The sequence below is a fragment of the Vicia villosa genome, linkage group LG1, assembly GCF_029867415.1.
Source record: "Vicia villosa cultivar HV-30 ecotype Madison, WI linkage group LG1, Vvil1.0, whole genome shotgun sequence".
NCBI classification, from domain to species: domain Eukaryota; kingdom Viridiplantae; phylum Streptophyta; class Magnoliopsida; order Fabales; family Fabaceae; genus Vicia; species Vicia villosa.
Window position 1 is genome coordinate 102,388,110 of NC_081180.1, and position 19,803 is coordinate 102,407,912.

Consider the following 19,803-nt stretch of genomic DNA (forward strand, 5'->3'; position numbering starts at 1 on the left):
AGATTTATTTGAATTTTTCCTCGTTTGAGAAATTATTACGACTGATCTTTATACTTGATACTACAAGTCGTATTTATACCCCATGTAAATAGTAATTATACACTATATATCTGAATTGTTTTATCTTAAAGGCATTGTGCTTGAGTGATTACTTTGCACAATTTTTTAACAGTGTCACAAAACATCTTAAAGAGATTGATCTAGTTAGCAACTCCACTCGATAATTTTTCAATGGCCATTTTTCAAAACCATAAATCAACACTTTTTATTTGAAATTTTAAAATAAACTCTTTATAAAATATTTTTAAATAAAAACATAAAATTAAAAAATTGTTTTAAAATAAGTTAGAACAAAATGATTCAAAGTCTATATGAAGCTATGTTGTGGTTGACATAAATTTTTTTTAACAAATCATTTCATTCCATATTTGTGATAGGATACGTGTTTTTTTATAAACGTGGCCGGTGTGTGCATTTGGTCATTACAATAAACAAAATTCATTTGTTTACCATCTACATTTCTCTACCTTAGACAAATTAAGGAAACAAACGAAAACAATTCAAAATCTAACTCTACTTTTTTAAAAAAGAAATTCAAAACAAAACAAACTAAGGACAATTGGGAAAAATACAGTTAGAAAAATCAATAAAAATATATCAATTCACTATTTACAGAGAAGGTCCATAAATCAAATTTTTAATAAGAGAAATATTATATCAATTAATTCTTAATTTAGTTTCACACTTTTCATTATTAAATATATTTACAATTTAGTGTTCTTTTGAAAGAAAAAAAAACTTTATTTTAAAATTGAGAAAATTCCTTTACCGGCCAATAATAATAATAATAATAATAATAATAATAATAATAATAATAATAATAATAATAATAATAATAATAATAATAATAATAATAATAATATAAACAAAATCCCATACCCACTAGCACACCTCACCTCCCTCCTATATAATTAAAATGTAGGGTGCTAATAGCAATTCTAGTCACTAAACTCACCAACCCACGTGTCACATCCAAACCTTCCATTCTTACGTTCATCCAACGGCCACGTTTGCTCCTCAACTAACCCATTGTCTTACCAACCTACACTAATGTCACCAACCCATCTATATATACTTCCCATTTCCCCTTCTCTTTTTTCAGGAAATTTTTTCTTTCCTAAACCCAAAAATAAATAAAAAACCCCTTTTGCCATCTTCCATTTCCTATGATCAAAATAAATATATTTATTATTGCAAACAAGTATAATACCCCACATTAATCCCAATATTGTTCCTTTCCGTTTTTGTTACAATTCCTAACTGCCATTCACCTATCTCCCCAAATTCCTTCCTCTAAACCATATAACATATATCTACGCAACCCCCACAAAACTCAAATACAAATTCAAGATTCAAACACAAACTATAAATATATTCATAATTTCAATTTCATCATTCACAAAGTCATGGAGTTTTCAAATGGAGATCATATCAATAACAATGGTGGTAACAGCAATGGTTCTTCACTGAATCTTTGCAATGGCGGAACCAACCGTGACCCTTTGAATTGGGGTATGGCGGCAGATTCAATGAGAGGAAGTCATTTTGATGAGGTGAAGCGTATGGTTGAGGAGTACCGGAAGCCGGTTGTGCCGTTAGGCGGAAAGGGGTTAAAGATATCTCAAGTGGCTGCCGTTGCTACCCATAACACCGGTGTGGCGGTTGAACTTGCCGAAGAGACGCGCGCTGCCGTTAAGGCCAGTAGTGATTGGGTTTGTGAGAGTATGAATAAAGGGACTGATAGCTATGGAGTGACTACTGGGTTTGGTGCAACCTCTCACAGGAGAACAAAACAAGGTGGTGCTCTTCAAAATGAACTCATAAGGTAATTAATTAACTTTCTTGTAACTGATAGATTTAATTTAGTGGTTATGTATTTTCATTTTCAGTTTTTTTATACACATAAATCTATTAATGTCATTACATAAATATGGCAAAATAGATATAATATGGTGCTAATAGAGTTGAAAATACTAATATATAAGAAAAATTAACTTTTGAGAGTTAGCCAGCCTTAATAAAAAAAAATATTTACTCAAAAAGTGTGGAAATTATGTGATATCTTTATTTAAAGTTTAAAATTCTAATAAAAGTAGATCAACAACTAAATAAATATTTATGAGATATTTTTTATTACAGCTGTTCTATGTTTACACTGCTTTTTGTACACCTAATTTACACCGTACAAAACAACCAAGGAAAAATGTTTTGCACAGAAATCAAAGTTAAAATTAATTATTAAAAAAATATAACTAATAGATTGTATCCATACTATTACCGTGTATGTTTAAAATGAGTGTGAAAATATCTTTTCCCTTTTTATTAAACATTATTGCAGAAATATTTTAAAAACTACTACGGTAACTAAACAGTTTGATGGAAGGTTCAGTTAAAAAATATATATTTAAGATATTTTTTGTGTAAGATATAAAAAATAATATGAAATACATTATAGGAATAATTTGTTTTTTGACAATATATAAAGAGAAAAGAAGTGATGCACTAACAATGTAAAATGATTTTACACTGTCAATCAATCACAACCATGCATCTAATTACACCTCACTTTTATTTTAAAAACTTTTTAATGACATGATTTTTTATTGATTAAATGTGTAAAATAATTTTATACTGACAGTGTTGAATATTATTCTCATATATAAATAAGTTGTCAAAATATATAATAATAAGTTGTGATATTTTTTGCTTAATAATATCTAAATCAAACTTATTTTTTTAAAAATCTATTTAAATGTTATCTTAACCTATGTTGGTGAGAAAAATTAATAACTTGTGTCTCGGTTTTGGTTAGTTTATTAATGGATTGGTTAAAGTGAATATTTATATTTCCCCTAAGTTGAGGGTAGGTGTGTTACTAGTGATCTGCTAGATGTTGTTAGGTAGGGGGTTATGTCAAGATTTGATACTTTTTTAATTAAAATGAAACAGAAGTGTGTATTCCTTTTTGTGCTTTTGTTTGTTTCTTTAATTTGTTGTTTATAAAACGTAAATAATGGCGGTGTGTAACTTGTGATTGCAGGATGTAATAACCACTTGTTTCTGTGATAACAACTTATAATTACATTTTGTAACCCAAAAATAATAAATTATCATTAAGAAGAGAAATATAAGAAAAAAATTGGTTTGATATCCAGTTTTTTAAATTTTCTCAAATAATTATTTTATTTAAAAAACATAATTCAATATAAATAGAAAAAAAATGTGTTGAATGAACATTAGCGGATTAAAAGTATCTAAATACAAGAACTTTAAGATAAAATGTAAAAAGAAATATTCGTAATGTAAAAATATTAGCTAAAGAAGACAGTTAAAAATTCATTTTTCATTAAACTAATATGAAACCTCTATTTTCATGAAATTAATATGAATTGTATACTTTAAAAATGGATATCACATTTGTTGATAGGACTCACTTAAAATTTATTTAATATAGTTTGAGTATAATATGAGTATGAGTTTTACATTAGATAAAAAAAATTGATGTTCAATAATTAATATGAGATCTATAAATTTAATATCTTAAAATTTTAAATTAAAATTTAATATTCAAATTATTTCATATGATTATTTAAAATCTAATACGAATGATTAAAATACTTCCTCATGATTATTTAATATCTATAAATGCTTCAACAATTCCTAAAGACAATTGATTAACAACAGATCCTAAATATATTTTGATTTTAAAAGCACTATAGAATATTCTTACATATCTAGCTTTGTATATTATAAAATCACCTCGTGACAAGTATATAGAAAGAACAATGTTAATAAAATGTTATCCAAAGTTAGGACACAAAAGCTTAGGTAAAGGTATTTATTTATTGATAGAAACAACACTATTCTACAATTTATTACTATGTAAGATCGGAAATGTTTCATTAACTTTATACTTACATTCATTTACTAGTTAGACTCGTGGCATTGTATGGATCATTTGTAGGTACGGAATTGCATGTGACATAAATAAGTTATTCGATATATTTTAAAGATTCTCAGATCGAATAATATATGGTCTGAATATATGTTTATAAGTGAGAGTAATTCTCATCTTTCTAGCCGGTTTTGTAGAGTTGAATTAACCTCAATCACATTTCTTAACATAATATCAAGAGTCGCATTTAAGATCCGACAAATCATCTAGTATCAGATTTCCGAAAAAAATATTTTATATGTTCGATATTTCAGAAATAATAGACTCGTCTAATAATTATGATACTGGAAAAACAAACCTGATCTGTATTTTTTGTTTTATTTTTATGATTATATGTTTCATTTCCAACCTGTGTCATGTCAATAATTATATGACAAATTTGATTTTTTATTCTTATATAATTCATTTATTTTAGTGGTGCAAGACATCGGATAATCTTAGACAAAAGAAAATCTTCATAACCAGAAAAATAATACTGCTAGAAAAATGTTTTTTTTTTTCACACATTGAGACAAGAAAACATCAATTTGTGTACCAGTAGAAGTGTCAGATTTCATGTGAAATGAAATAATGTTGAAGCTCATACACTATAATCTTTTTATCTTTTTATTTATTGTTTAAGAAAATCAAAACTTTAGTCACAGAAATGTATCTCCATTCATCATGGATGGACCACCAAGAATTTCACAATATATATGATGACAAACCCTTTACTATTCATGTCCATGAAACCATTCATTTCACATGTCATATTTAATGTTCTAACTTCATTTTTTGAAATTGTGAGATATTTTTTGTTGTCCCTAGTTGTTCATAATTTTATTCATCCTAATTGACTCTTAATCATTTTATTAATCTTAATTCATCAGTTGAGACTAGCACGATTTTATAGAACACAATTGTTTGACTTAACATGAACCAATCATTTGGAAGATAATCTTAATCCAGTTTGTTTATATGACTCATTCAATGTTTTTCAATTGTTTGGAATTTATACACCATACATGACTAATCGTTGTATGAATTTTAAATCAGTACTTAATCCACGCGTATCAGACATCAAAAATACGTTGGCATCAATAATAATTTTTAAAAAAAAATAGGATAATTAATATGTGTCAGACACCAGACAAGTTTTTTATCTGAATTGTTTTTTGATACATAGATTGATACTAACATAATTTGACAAGTTTTATTGTAACAGATTTCTGAATGCTGGAATTTTTGGCAATGGAACAGAAACAATTCAAACATTACCTCATACAGCTACAAGAGCAGCCATGTTGGTTAGAATCAACACACTGCTTCAAGGATATTCAGGAATAAGATTTGAAATCATGGAGGCAATAGCAAAATTTCTGAACCATAACATCACACCATGTCTTCCATTAAGAGGCACAATCACTGCATCAGGTGACTTGGTTCCTTTATCATATGTCGCCGGCCTTTTAATCGGAAGGCCGAACTCGAAATCTGTTGGACCTGATGGAAAAATTCTCAATGCTAAAGAGGCTTTTCAACTAGCTGGAATTGAAACTGGTTTTTTCGAGTTGCAGCCTAAAGAAGGTTTGGCATTGGTGAATGGTACTGCTGTTGGATCAGGTTTGGCTTCGTTGGTTCTTTTTGAGACAAATTTACTTGTTGTTTTGTCGGAACTTTTGTCGGCGATTTTCGCCGAGGTTATGCAAGGAAAGCCGGAATTCAGTGACCATTTGACTCATAAGCTGAAACACCATCCTGGTCAAATTGAGGCTGCTGCTATAATGGAACATATTTTAGATGGAAGTTATTATGTTAAGGCTGCACAAAAAGTCCATGAAATTGATCCACTTCAGAAGCCTAAACAAGATAGGTACGCGCTTCGGACGTCGCCGCAGTGGCTTGGACCGCAGATTGAAGTGATTCGGCACGCAACGAAGATGATTGAGAGGGAGATCAATTCTGTGAATGACAATCCTCTTATTGATGTTTCAAGGAATAAGGCACTTCATGGAGGGAATTTCCAAGGTACACCGATCGGTGTTTCCATGGATAACACGCGTTTAGCCATTGCTTCTATCGGGAAACTCATGTTTGCGCAATTCTCTGAGCTTGTGAATGACTTGTATAACAACGGATTGCCTTCGAACCTAACCGCGAGCCGTGATCCGAGTTTGGATTACGGCTTCAAAGGATCAGAAATTGCAATGGCATCCTATTGCTCAGAACTTCAATACCTTGCTAATCCTGTCACTACTCATGTTCAAAGTGCTGAGCAGCATAACCAAGATGTTAACTCCTTAGGCTTGATTTCATCACGAAAAACCGCAGAAGCGGTTGAAATATTGAAACTCATGTCATCGACTTACTTAGTCGCATTGTGCCAAGCAATTGATCTGAGGCACATTGAGGAAAACTTGAAAACTGTAGTCAAGAACACAGTGAGTCAAGTGGCTAAGAGAATCCTCACAGTCGGTGTAAATGGCGAGTTGCATCCATCAAGGTTCTGCGAGAAGGATTTGCTAAATGTCGTTGAACGCGAGTACGTGTTCGCTTACATTGACGACCCTTGCAGCGCGACATACCCTCTAACGCAGAAGCTGAGACATGTACTAGTTGATCATGCACTGCAAAACGGCGATAAGGAGGCAAACTCAGCAACCTCGATTTTCCAAAAGATAGGAGCTTTTGAGGAAGAGCTTAAGACCCTTTTACCTAAAGAGGTTGAAAATGCAAGAGCTGAAGTTGAAAATGGAAACCCTGCAATTCCTAACAGGATCAAGGAATGTAGGTCTTATCCATTGTACAAGTTTCTGAGAGAAGATTTGGGGACATGTTTGCTGACAGGTGAGAAAATTAAGTCACCTGGTGAAGAATGTGACAAGGTTTTCTCAGCATTGTGTGATGGAAGTTTTATTGATCCTATGTTGGATTGTCTTAAGGAATGGAATGGTGCTCCTCTACCTATATGCTAGTAGTACTATGATATTTTATGTAAGTTTTATCTTTTTATTTTTTCCTTTTTCATGTATTGTAATGTTGTTTATTTTATAAAGATGTTGGACATGTATTTTAAATTGTAACGACTAAATGTATGTTTTAATTTTATGTTATATATACGTTCTTTATGTGTAACCTTCAGTTTTAATTTTTTGTACGTACTTTCTGTGTTCTATATAACATTATAAAATCATTTTAAAAAATCGAAATTAACCGACCCTATATTTAGAATGTGTTACTTGTATTTCATTGTCCTCAAGAATAGTAGCAAGATAGCTATACGTTTCTCTCAATAAGTATACAAATAAATCTTTGTAACATCAATGTAAACAATTTCAAATGAGAGTGTTTTAGAAGTAGTTTTGTTGAAAAAATTGTCAGTGTTCCCTACAAGATAATAGAGTCAAACACTTAAGAATTAGAAGACAAAAAAAAAAAGGTCAGCACTCCGGTACCCATCAAATTTTATGGGGTACCGGTACCCATGTGACATGTAATGTTTTGATTGGTCCACTTAATTTATATTAATTTTATTATAAACAATTATTATATTAATAAATATTATACTAATAAATTTATGAAATTGTAACATCTCCCACAACCTCACTTTCTATTCTTCATTTTCGTTATTTCAAACATACTCCCCTGTAACCGTCGACTTGACTTTCTTCTTCGTCTTCTCTAAATTTCTCTGCAACTGATTTTATTGAGTATTAGAAAAGAGAAGAGTATCTCGCAGTTACCGACGACATCCTTCCGCCACACCTCTTCTTTATCGAATCGCCCTTTGTGGTTCTTCTGATGCCGGTAAGTATCACCACTTTCTCTTCAACGCTTCTTCCATTAAACCTTAAAAGTTGCAGTTTTTTATAAATAAAAAATGTAGAACAGTGCTTATCGTTTTGTGTTTGTTGGCTTTGATTGATTGTAGGAATAGTACATAAGAAAGTTGTTGAAACGGTAAAAGCACCAGCAGCATTGGGACCATATTCCCCAGCAAACAAAGTCAATAGCCTTCTATTTGTATCTGGTGTACTTCGCCTTGTTCCCAGGTTTTCCTTCTAGCACTTTGTTTATAATGCATACAATGTGTTTGTGTTTTTGTGTGTAAAGCTGCATAAGATTTATATGTGTGAACTTTGTTCGGTGTGAACACGTGAGCTAGAATTTGGTTAAATATAATATACATAGGGCCACTGCTTATGCGGGTAGAATGACAAAGGTCATTGTTGATATGGGGAACGACTCCCACCACGTCCATAACCTCTTCCTCGTCCGCGAAGGCCGCAGCTAATGCTCTGACCTCCATGATTATTAATGTTCCCGTGACGAATTTGGGATCCTACATATCATATGCATTTGTTACCTCTGAAATGAATTGAAGAACCAATCGTTCATTAGATACAATAGAACAAACATTAGTCTGTTGCCCGTTGGTTAGAGACGAGAGAGACTTGAGATGTTGATAGCAGGAGGATGCATCAAAGAATTGTTCCTTATGACTTCGCTAAAACTCTTGTCTAAATAGAGTCCTAGAATTTTTGTTATCGTAAAAGATGTCGAACAATCAATTTCAGCAGTGGAACCGTGTTAGAGGATGATGTTGAGTAGATCATTGGAGATGGTTCCATATATACACTGCAAATAAACATCGTCAAGGCGAAACCATAATTGGGGATCATGGTTTTTAGAGAGGGAGTCGTTTCTAGCTCAGCGGGTGAGAAAGGAATTATGTGATCAAACACTTGAAGAATTCTTGCATGAATGTTGAATAGTTCAGACCACATGTTGTATACTTGTATGTGCATTTTCATTACTATGGTGATATTTGGAACAGTTTGGACAGAGTGAATGGGAGTATATATATACAATACAAGTATATGCTTATGATTCTATTAATCATTTACAATTAATATAGTAATAAATGTGTTTTATTTACATATTTTAATAATATACAACAATAATTTTCATGTAATCATTATTATTGTTATTACTTTTCACTTGAAAGTTTTGCTCAATTTTAACTTGAAGTGGCATACACAACCACAAGGGGTGATCCAGGAGGTGTGTATGTCAATGGCTCTAAGTAAGTAACACATAAGAAATCTGCAGGAGGATTTACACCAGATAGGTTTATTGAAATGATTGTAAAAGAATGAACACATGTAACTTAAATAATACTTTGAGCTAATATAGATAAAGGATTAAGTTTAGAATAACTTAAAAGATAAAAGAAAGACAGAAATAATACATAATCAAGCATGGTAATTATAGAAACTTTGAATTTAACTAATTTTTACTTAGTCCCTTCAGCCCAATAATAACAGAAGATCCTCTAATAAAAGAAATTAGGAAGAGAAGTTAAGGTGTCATATTTTATTGAAGGGATACAATATGACACCTTAACTTCTTAAGATGACGGTTCAGAATGATATTTTTCAAATGAGAATGATATTTTATTGATGGTTTAATTAATTGGTTCAGTTTTTAAGATGAAGGTAGAAATAGATTAATTAAACAAGTGACTATAATAATTCATTCCTTGTAATTTTAGCAAACTTCCAGCTAAACATCACAAATAGCCTATAAGTTATATCTAACAGTAAGGAAGTTTTAGTGGAGCAACAACTCTAGATTTAGTAAGATCAAAAGATACAATAAGATTTCTAAGCATGGTGGGTTATTCTTAAGCTATTTAATCTAGCAATGTTAATTAAGAAAGGAAAGAACTTGATTAAGCCTTACTCCCATATGTTTCATAATTGCATAATGATGTGTGTATGTTTCAAAATTGCAGAACTTGATTAAGCATGGTGTGTATGTAGGTGTAGAGAAGAGTTTCCATTTCTATTTTGATATTTGACAGAATGGTTGAATTAGTTACAATATTTAACTGAATGAGTATTTGTATCCCCTAAGATTGCGTTGACTCAGCATAATCAGTTACAATTTATTTGCATGATCGTAAGCAATTCTCAGCTTCCTATGTTCAGTGTATTCGAGACAAAGATGATGAACAATGTAAGGATTATGATCACTATCCTCCACATTATTTCAGAAGCTTTTAGAGCACTGATTGCTTGAGATTGTATCAAAACTTTATGGGATTCGGAAGAAACTGACTTGGATTTTGCTGACAGTAGGACACCTAGTAAACAATTTGCAATAGCTTCCATTTGATTGCATTTTCCATTAATCTGAGAAATGGCTTTGCTCGAAAATGTAATTCCGTCTGCACAGATTTTCGAAGCTAAAAGCAATTCCTCTATGCAATCTGAGTTTACTGAGTTTTCTTTATTATTCAAAAAGTTCCTCAAAAGATCCAAAGCAACCATATTCTCCCCTTCGCCTCAGTAACAAAGAGATAGAGTATAATATCTTCCGCTTCTCCATGATTTCTGGAATGATTGATGAAAGTAATGGAAGTTTTAGAAATTTTATTAGAAAGTTATGTCTCGTTTAGTTGAAAATCTACATTTTGAATCGATCCGTGGTGATTTTACTTGTTCTAATTCAAATTGTAAAATTCATTTATGGATGTGTATAGTAGAAGCTTGTGGTATCATCAAGCTAGACTTGTGGCCAAAATTAATTATAATAAGTATCCATATTTTATTAGATAGCAGTAGACATGTGAGATGGATGATTTGGTGTATGTTTAGAATTCATGGTTTTATCATTTATTTTGCATGAAAAAATAAAATATCTTGATTGCTTTAGGAGTACTAACACTTGGGTTTGCTGTTGTTTCATGTGGTGCAGATAATAAATGGGACAAGAGTAATCAATGTAAAGTTGACGTTCAATCCATAAATATTACAATTTGTTAAGCAAACATGAATTATGGTGGAGATATTAATGATGTGAAAAATGATATTACCTTTGGAAACAAAAAGTGATGTGAATAGAGGCAAAAATAATGTTACAATATGGAGTATATGCTGGAATACTATTTTGTACGTAGTTTTGGAGTGAATTATAGATACTAGAGTGGTGTGAGTGGAGGAGGATAATAGGAGTGGTGGTGAGCAGTTATTGAGTGGTTAAGTTACTTACTACTGGAAAATGCTTGATGAGGTGAACGTGTTCATCGAATTTCACGGAAAATGTTGAATGGTATGATTAAGTTGTTCACTATAAATGTTGAATGCTAGGTCTTTATGTATAAGTTTTAATAGAAGGTAAAATAATCTATCATACTCTTACGGTCGGTGTATATTGATCCGAGCTACTCATACGCTGTCTTAGTTCCCGCTCTTGGTGCAATAAAAGTTGTTCGGGCTCTTTCACTCCTAAATTCAAGCAGTGAGCTTGCTTTGGCAAATAATATGTATTAACCGGCTACTCCAATTAAACCACGATATATATATATATATATATATATATATATATATATATATATATATATATATATATATATATATATATATATATATATATATATATATATATATATATATATATATATATATATAGCATATCATATGAGAATGTCTTTTTTTATATGAGAATGTGAGAATTAATCTGAACCATTGGATTTTAAAATAAATGGTGGAGATTATGGGTGAATCTTTTTTTCTCTTTCCTACATTTTGAAATAAATGATGTAGGAGAGAGAAAAAAAGACTCACTCATAATCTTCATCATTTATTTTAAAGTCCAATGGTTCAGATTGATTCTCACATTCTCATATAAAAAAGACATTCTCATATGATATATATATATATATATATATATATATATATATATATATATATATATATATATATATATATATATATATATATATATATATATATATATATATATATATACATATATCGTGGTTTAATCGGAGTAACCGCTTAATACATATTATTTGGCAAAGCAAGCTCACTACTTGAATTTAGGAGTGAAAGAGCCCGAACAACTTTTATTGCACCAAGAGCGGGAACTAAGACAGCGTATGAGTAGCTCGGATCAATATACACTGATCATGTAAAATAAATTTGTACTGTCAATCAATCACGACCATGTAAATCACACTGTTATTTTAAAAAAAACTATGTGACATGACAGATTGATGAATCACAATTAGATGACAGTGTAAAATTATTTTACACAGTTAATTCAATATATATATATATATATATATATATATATATATATATATATATATATATATATATATATATATATATATATATATATATATATATATATATATATATATATATATATATATATATATATATATATATATATATATATATATATATATATAGAATAATGCTAATAAATTATATAATTGTTATTTATGATTATTAATATTTTAATAAAAACGAAATAAATTTATTTTATTATCGATTAAAAATAAATGTTAAATAGATCTTGTAAAGTAAAATTGTTTTTTTTAAAGTAAATATATCTATTTTATTATTGATTAAAAAAAAATTAAATAAAAAAATTGTGAAGGGAAGATTGAGTTCAACAATTTTGAGTTGAACACGGGTGTAGATTCAAGGGTTATGTAGAATATTTTTTCCGCTTTAAAAACAAAAGTTATAATCGATATGGATGCGACGATTTTGAGATTGGTCGAAGATATTATGAAGATGTTGCAACATCCACTTGAATATTGAAAAAGTGAATAGTAAAATAGATATAACCAATCCTGAATTTTTCTTCCTCTTCTTCCTTCTCTATTTCGTAAAACCTAATAGAGTTTCTTGTGTATGTTCAAGAAACTCATTTTTTCTCATAGTTTTGGTTTGTTCTTGACAGCATTTCGTTAAAACAAAATGGTGCGTTGAGCGTGGAGAAGAAGATATTATCAATAAAGTATGAGATTGAGAAATTCATTAGTGTGAATGACTTTGGTTTGGGGCGTTTAAAGATGCAAGTCTTTCTTGTTCAAAAGAATTTGTTAGAAGTGTTGAAAGGATCATATAGGATGGATGTTGTGTTATCAAAGAAGGAGAAGACTACGGCGATCGAGAAAGTCCATTGTATTATCGTATTAAGGCTTGGTGATAACATTCTCTAACAGGTCTCAAAGAAGAAGACGACAGAAGCTGCATGGAGCAATCTCGAGGTGTTGTACATGACGAAATCACTCTTTTATTTTTAAATTCATTTATTCAATTAAATCACTCTTTTATTTTTAAAAAGGAATTTAATGACATGACAAATTGATGGTTTTTTATTGGATGACAGTGTAAAACTATTTTACATTGTCATTGCATGGGAGAGAGCGCTTTCTCCGCCCGCGCGAGTGATTGGACCTAGGTCATTTGAACCGTCTCAAAGGTGGATGTGGATTGAACCGTTTTTTAATATCTGGCAAGTCCAGAACATGATTTATCATATCACTTACCATTTTTATTTGTTGGAGGTTATTAAAAAAAATAGTAATTTCAGTAATTATTTTCATAAAATTGCCCCATTAATTCTAAATAAATGAATATGAGAAATTATTAAGTGATCTCAAAATTTTATTAAAAAAAATTATTTAAAAAAAAGGAAAGGAGCTAAACGTTTACATATTTCAAAATTTTAAATGAAAATGAACTAATAAGAAAATAATAGTAGTTAGTGTAATAAAAGTTAGGCTTTTGTTTTGTTTTGTTTTAACTTTTCACTTTTTATTATTTTATTATTATTTTAAATAAATTATTAATCAAAATATTTCAATAAATTAGTTTCTAACAAAAAGATTATTATAATCATTTTAAATAATTATTAATTTACATTAAAATAGTTTTTAATTTTTAAAAATTAACTTAAGTAATTGAATATTAATAACGAAGAAATATAATATGAAATAATTTTAATTTTAAGATATAATATTTTTTTTTAACAAAATATGGTTGAAAAGGCGTGTTATTAGATAAAATACAAAACTGTGTGTCACTTATCATTAACTTTAATTTATATGATTCAAAATATTATTATATTAATATATGTCATTAATGAAGTTTATACAATTAAAATAATGTTTGCATAATTAGATATTAGAAAAGTTATTTGTCATTGATGTAATTTCACAAATATATGTTATCAAATTAAATAGGAGAAATCTATAATATAAGAAAAATTGTTGTTCTTGAAATAACAAAAATATTCTTTTGTTATCTTAGTCTAAATTAATAATTTGGGGGCAAAAAATATCTTTCGCTGGTTTTTTCCAATTCACTTTTCATTTTTTCACTTTTCACTTGTAACATACTACTACTATTTATTATTTATAGTCAAATTCTATTAACATCAAATTATATTGATTCAGATATTTTTGTAAATGATACCTAAACAAAAATAATATTTGTATGCGAAAAAAATATCTATTATTGATCTAAATATTTTTATATACGAAAAATGGTATTTATGATTCAAAAAAAATTTATTCAAAAAAAGATATATGGAAAAAAACTATTATTGATCTACATATTTTTATATACGAAAATTTACAATTGATTTATATATTTTTGTAAACGATACTTAGACATAAATAATATTTGTATATGAGAAAAATCTATTAATGATCTAAATATTATTTTTTCACGAGTATCAGACATTTTTTTATACATTCAATTATTATTTTTTCACGGGTACAAAACATTTTTTTATACATTCATTTATTATTTTTTCATGGGTACCGGACATTTTTTTATACATTTAATTATTATTTTTTCACGGTACCAGAACCCGTGCATGTTCGCACGGGTTTCTTACTAGTTTTTTTAAATTACTTGAGCAAAACAATTATATGTTGATTTTATTGTTTCAACCTTCCATTGAAACAAGAGAATCTGACTAACCACTTCCATTATCTTTATCTATAGGATTGGTTTGATCTTGCCTAATTCCATATGTTCTCTTTGATGCACACTTCTCATTTTCTGTTTAATCATAAAAATTGACAAATTGTCAATATAAGAATTTTTTTGGGTCTGCTTTACTTGAGTTCCATTAACAATAACTGGAACAATTTCCATTTTTATGTCATGTAATTTATACTCGTTATGATATATTGCAAAGTACACATTGCAAAAGCATGTTGCTTTAATTGGTTTGAAGTTCTCTGCAGATTAAATTATAGTTGGGGAAAAAACTAGATTAAGAAATCACCAATTGACAAAGAAACCAAGTTATGTACTGCACTAAATGTGTATTATTTTTTAGACAATTTTGGTCATAAGGTCTCTAATAGTTCATATTGACCATGCCAATGAAATAGCACATTGATAGAAATCTCCTCATCATTTATATATTCTATTCTTCACCAGGCGAGCTTACATCTCATTTGAACAGATATTGGAGTCCTGGTAAATTGTAAGATATGAAACACAATATTAGATACAAAGCAAATGGAAAAACATAAATTCAACAATTCACTCTTATCAAAATTTAAACTTTAGATGTCACAGTCAAATTTTAATTGAATCTAGAAAATACTGTAACAAGAAAGTTAATTCATTATAACTCACTTCAAAACATGAAAAGCCAATAAAAGCTCAGGTTACCCTCCCCAATTCAGTGATATAAATTAACAAATGAATCCACACAATCTCTAACTGATTTTGTAATTACAAACACTCATAAATAACATAATAACTGAACAAAACAAATAAATAGTTAACAATTACTATGAGGAACTATAGTTACTATCAAATATTCAAATTATTGATTGTTTATATATTTCTATGGATCTTTAAATATAAATATCTCTCTCAGCAAAAACTCAAATATTAATTCGTCATGTGTTCGTGTCTATCTAGTTTATGTGCCTGTGTTCGTGTCCACAACGCAGATACAGACAGTCCCATAAAACAACAGTCTTATACATAACCAAATCAATGAATACACAAAGTTTGTTGAAAAGAGTGTTGTTCAAAACAGTGCTGCTAAAAAACAGAGCTGGATTTCTAATACTATCCCAACACTATGAATGAAGCAAGCAACTAATATACGAAAAAACAAGCAACTAATATAGTGAATTTACTTCGAGAACTTACTCTTTCCCTTATCAATAGCAGAACCTCAATTCTAACAAGTCCATCTTGTATTCACAATCCTTCTTTTGGCACTTCATCTATAGACACATTTCAACAAACACCATCTACATACACATTTCAACAAAGAGGGAAAAGAAGTTAACAGAAAATATAGGAGAGATGATATTTGAGAGAAATATCGCAGGAATAAGGGATCACCTGAGAATGTAGGGGAATCTTTCATCTCTTCAGAAATGTTCACACTCCATATGTCATCTAATGCAAACGTTAAATCAAGCCATCAGTTTCAAATTTTCTTTGGAACAAACATATACCAACTACTACTACTAACACATCAATTACACAATCTTACTAACTAAATCAATTCATCAAACACCTACCATGCAAATTGTTGCTATCATAGTATCATTACTACCTGTCAATGGTCTCTTCATTAACTGGAAATCAACAAATCCCTCTCATTATGATTTTGTGGGAATTTATATATAGAGCAACCCACTCGGTTTATTGCACATCAGGTGCCCACTTCTGAGTGCTGCTGAGATATTGATACAGATTATCTTCTATGTGGCTTAAAGTAGTATCACCTAGCTTTGTTTTACTTCTTCATTATTGGTCAAGCAATGGTAGCACTCATTTTTAAGTCGATCATTGTATTCTCTATTAAAATTGTTGGAAAGTATCTTCTATTCTGAAAAACATCCATTTTTGGGACTGCACATTTGCAGTTAATAATTAAAATTTTATTTGAATTTTTTCCCATTTCCCTAGATTCCTGTAGAAAATTGAAAATCACATTTTATATATTTGATCATGCTAAGGAACTCTTTGAGTGATTTAGAAATCTTTCACTCACTCTTTTCAAGAGACACCGTATCTATGAAAAATGCATCTATCTTTTCTCTATGGAGGAGATTGTTTGTTATTACTGATTATAAATTTATAATAAACTCTTTGAAGCAATTTAAAAAGCAGTTATTCAAGCTTAGAAATTGTGAATGTGTTTTGTAACTTCCGATGATCAATTGCCACAAATTTTTACCAGGAACTCCTTGGTTCAATTATGCATGGAAATTGGAACACAAGTTTAGCAAGTCTCAATGAGCCAAGCTTGAACTAGTTAGTAGTGCAACACCAACAACACCAAAAGAAAAAAACAACAGAATTATAACACAATTGAGATCAATAGAATTATAATAAACTCCAATTTTAAGTGTGATTACCCGTTTTAGCATGCTCTATTTCTAATAACATTTGTCTTTCCATCAGTTTCTCCATTTCAGCCACCTCAAACCTACAAGACAGTTTTTTAGAACACCAACATCACCAAAAGAAAAAAAGAAAAAAAGAAGCATAAGAGATTTGAACCAAAGGAAGGGAAGAAAATAAAATCGCCCATTAACAACCATCGCCGCCGCGAATCACACCACCAACTGGAGCTTATCCGTCCAAATCCCTAACCATTCAGCACAACTGTTCATGCTGTGAAGACACCACTAAAACGCCCACTGAAATCAAAACCCAACACACATCTGACCTATACCTTCGCAGATACATAACCTACAACCACTGCGAGAACCCCGTCCGAGAAGGTTGTCGCCGCCGCTGAAAATATCCCAACGTTCATCACCTTCGAAATGAAAGCTCTCTCACGCGAATCACCACCATCATGAATTCAGAATCCCCGCCCTCTTTGTCGCCGTCAGTCACTTTCATTTTTCATTCCAAGCGCTTCAGTTTTAATTGTTTTATCTCTTTTTATTTGATTTCCCTGAAGTACAAAATTGATTTGATGGAAAAGAGGATAGTGTAGACCTTATTATTGGGTTGACGTGGCCAAGGTTATCTATGCAATTATATAAATCTTTTATTTAATTTTAAAAATAAATCATTAAATAAAATAAAAATTAAATAAGACAAATGGTCATTTCTAATTCGTCAATCTCAATTGGGTACTAGTACCCATTCAAAACACCAGGGTACCTAAGAATTTGCCAAAAAAAAAATCTAAAGCCGTATGCATTTCCCTCAATATTCATTCATATTTATCAAAAGGAAGAGTGAAAGATTGTTGATTCATTCAACCAAAACAAGTTTGTATAAAATTACTAATGTAAGTCATTCACAATTCAAGATAACGAAACCGAAAAGGAAACATAATAATATCCGTAAAGAAATAAACTTCAAAAGTCAAAATAAAAACAAATAAAAGAGAACATACCCCTACAACTCTAACATGATCTAGTCTCATTTTGTTGGTCAAATTAATAGAATGATCTAGCAATTTTATTTCTTAAAAAGAGTAGGGGAAGAAAAGTCAAATTCCAATTTATTCAATTTTATTTCTTATTGAGTAGGGGAAGAAAAGCCAAACTCCACACTCTAACACGTGTTTATTGAAATCCTTTAATCTCATTGTCATAAAACTTCTGTCTCAACTTATATTCAGAGATGGATTTTGATGATCATAGATTTGAAAAAGTTGAGTCATGAAAACTTCGTTCTAATACTTCTACTTAGTATATGTTCTAGAACTAGAGATGTGTGATGAAGTAATGGAATAGAGTTCAGATGTGATAGATCAGTCTTTGGAGTGGTGGATCGAGTTTTTTGGTGCAGTGGAGAGAGGAATGATCTGTAAAGTAAGTACTTCAACACTTAAGTCAGTGAATGAATAAAAAACAGTTTGAGAGTGTGAATGGATTTTGTTTCGTTTGGAAACCTGAAATGAGAAGGTGAACGGCGGTGATGACATATCGTAGCTTTTGATGCGGTGGAGTAGGGAGATTTGCAAGGCTAACACTCTAACGCTCACTTCATTATATGAAGAAAAAAAAAGGAAATGGAATTGTATTTGAATATCTTGTTACCACCTAATTTTGGAGTCAATTGCGAAAAGTCGTTGGATGCTTTATGATTAACTAACTTGCTATTAGTTAGGAGTCAATTGCGAAAAGTCGTTGGATGCTTTATGGTTAAGATCTTAGATGATTATTTAGAATGATAATCTTCACATATTAGGAAGATTTTCGAAGGGGTGGGACCTTTATCTGACAGCTTAGTCGGGATCAGTATGGTCGACGTTAACCCATTTGGGATCGATCTGACCGATATAGAACAGTTTCTTCTTAAGCCTTTGTCATCGTATAAGAATGTGAGGGCTTGACATTACACCTTGGAAGCCGACCATCCTCTGATTATTTTAAGACATGTAGTTGAGAACCGTTTCAACTGTTTTAAGGAGGCATGCATTTAATGCACCATACTTCAAAATGTCTTTTTCATAAATATCATCATTACGATTTTTTAGAAACTAAAACTCTTTGAGTGTTGTGTGTGAGTGATCAAAAGTGTTTAATGAAATGTTTTGCCTTTTAGAACGTAGTTTTCTTTTGGGAAAATAAGTATCTTCTTCTCTTTTTTAGCCTTCTTTTTCTAGTTTAAGAGTTTAACTGTCTTGCTCTTCTATCTTTTTAGCCTTCTTTCATTTACTGCAGTTGAACTCGCCTAGTTGAATACCTCTTTTCCTAATACTACTCGTAGACTTCGATCTAGACCTCCCCTTTAATTTGAGATCCCTCTCACTTTCACTCAAACACTCTCCCAATTGTTTAGACAGTTACAAAAGTATATAAAAGATATAACGTTATTACAACTCTAATACTATATTCTCCTAACTTAGAATTAAGACGTATGCATAGAGTATTACACAAAAAACACAAGACTCAAGAACAATAAAAATACCCAAGCTTAATAGTGTGAGGTTTGAGTCTTCACAACGTAGAACAAATCCTTAAATAGCAACAAAAGTCCAGC

The 19,803-nt window shown here is 30.3% G+C and overlaps 1 protein-coding gene and 2 long non-coding RNA genes across 3 annotated transcripts; 2 read left to right on the top strand and 1 right to left on the bottom strand.

Moving 5' to 3' along the window:
- Positions 1-1,163: 1,163 nt before the first annotated feature.
- Positions 1,164-7,129, top strand: LOC131643745 (phenylalanine ammonia-lyase 2). Its single transcript, XM_058914048.1, has 2 exons — positions 1,164-1,885; positions 5,220-7,129. Exons 1-2 carry the CDS (start codon positions 1,467-1,469, stop codon positions 6,967-6,969), a joined length of 2,169 nt encoding a protein of 722 aa, XP_058770031.1. The 5' UTR covers positions 1,164-1,466; the 3' UTR covers positions 6,970-7,129.
- A 276-nt stretch (positions 7,130-7,405) lies between these two features.
- LOC131613630 (uncharacterized) lies at positions 7,406-11,344 on the top strand. The gene is made up of 3 exons (XR_009287614.1): positions 7,406-7,801; positions 7,926-8,046; positions 10,757-11,344. It is a non-coding gene; the product is annotated as an uncharacterized LOC131613630 (long non-coding RNA).
- Positions 11,345-15,006: 3,662 nt separating this feature from the next.
- On the bottom strand, positions 15,007-17,775 carry LOC131613636 (uncharacterized). Its single transcript, XR_009287615.1, has 4 exons — positions 17,211-17,775; positions 16,186-16,242; positions 15,988-16,091; positions 15,007-15,294 (listed from the first exon to the last, which is right to left on the bottom strand). It is a non-coding gene; the product is annotated as an uncharacterized LOC131613636 (long non-coding RNA).
- Positions 17,776-19,803: the final 2,028 nt, after the last annotated feature.

Coding starts and splice junctions, on each gene's coding strand:
- LOC131643745 (XM_058914048.1), top strand. CDS start 1,467: ATGGAGTTTTCAAATGGAGATCATATCAATAACAATGGTGGTAACAGC. Junction 1,886..5,219: donor CTTCAAAATGAACTCATAAG/GTAATTAATTAA, acceptor TTATTGTAACAG/ATTTCTGAATGCTGGAATTT.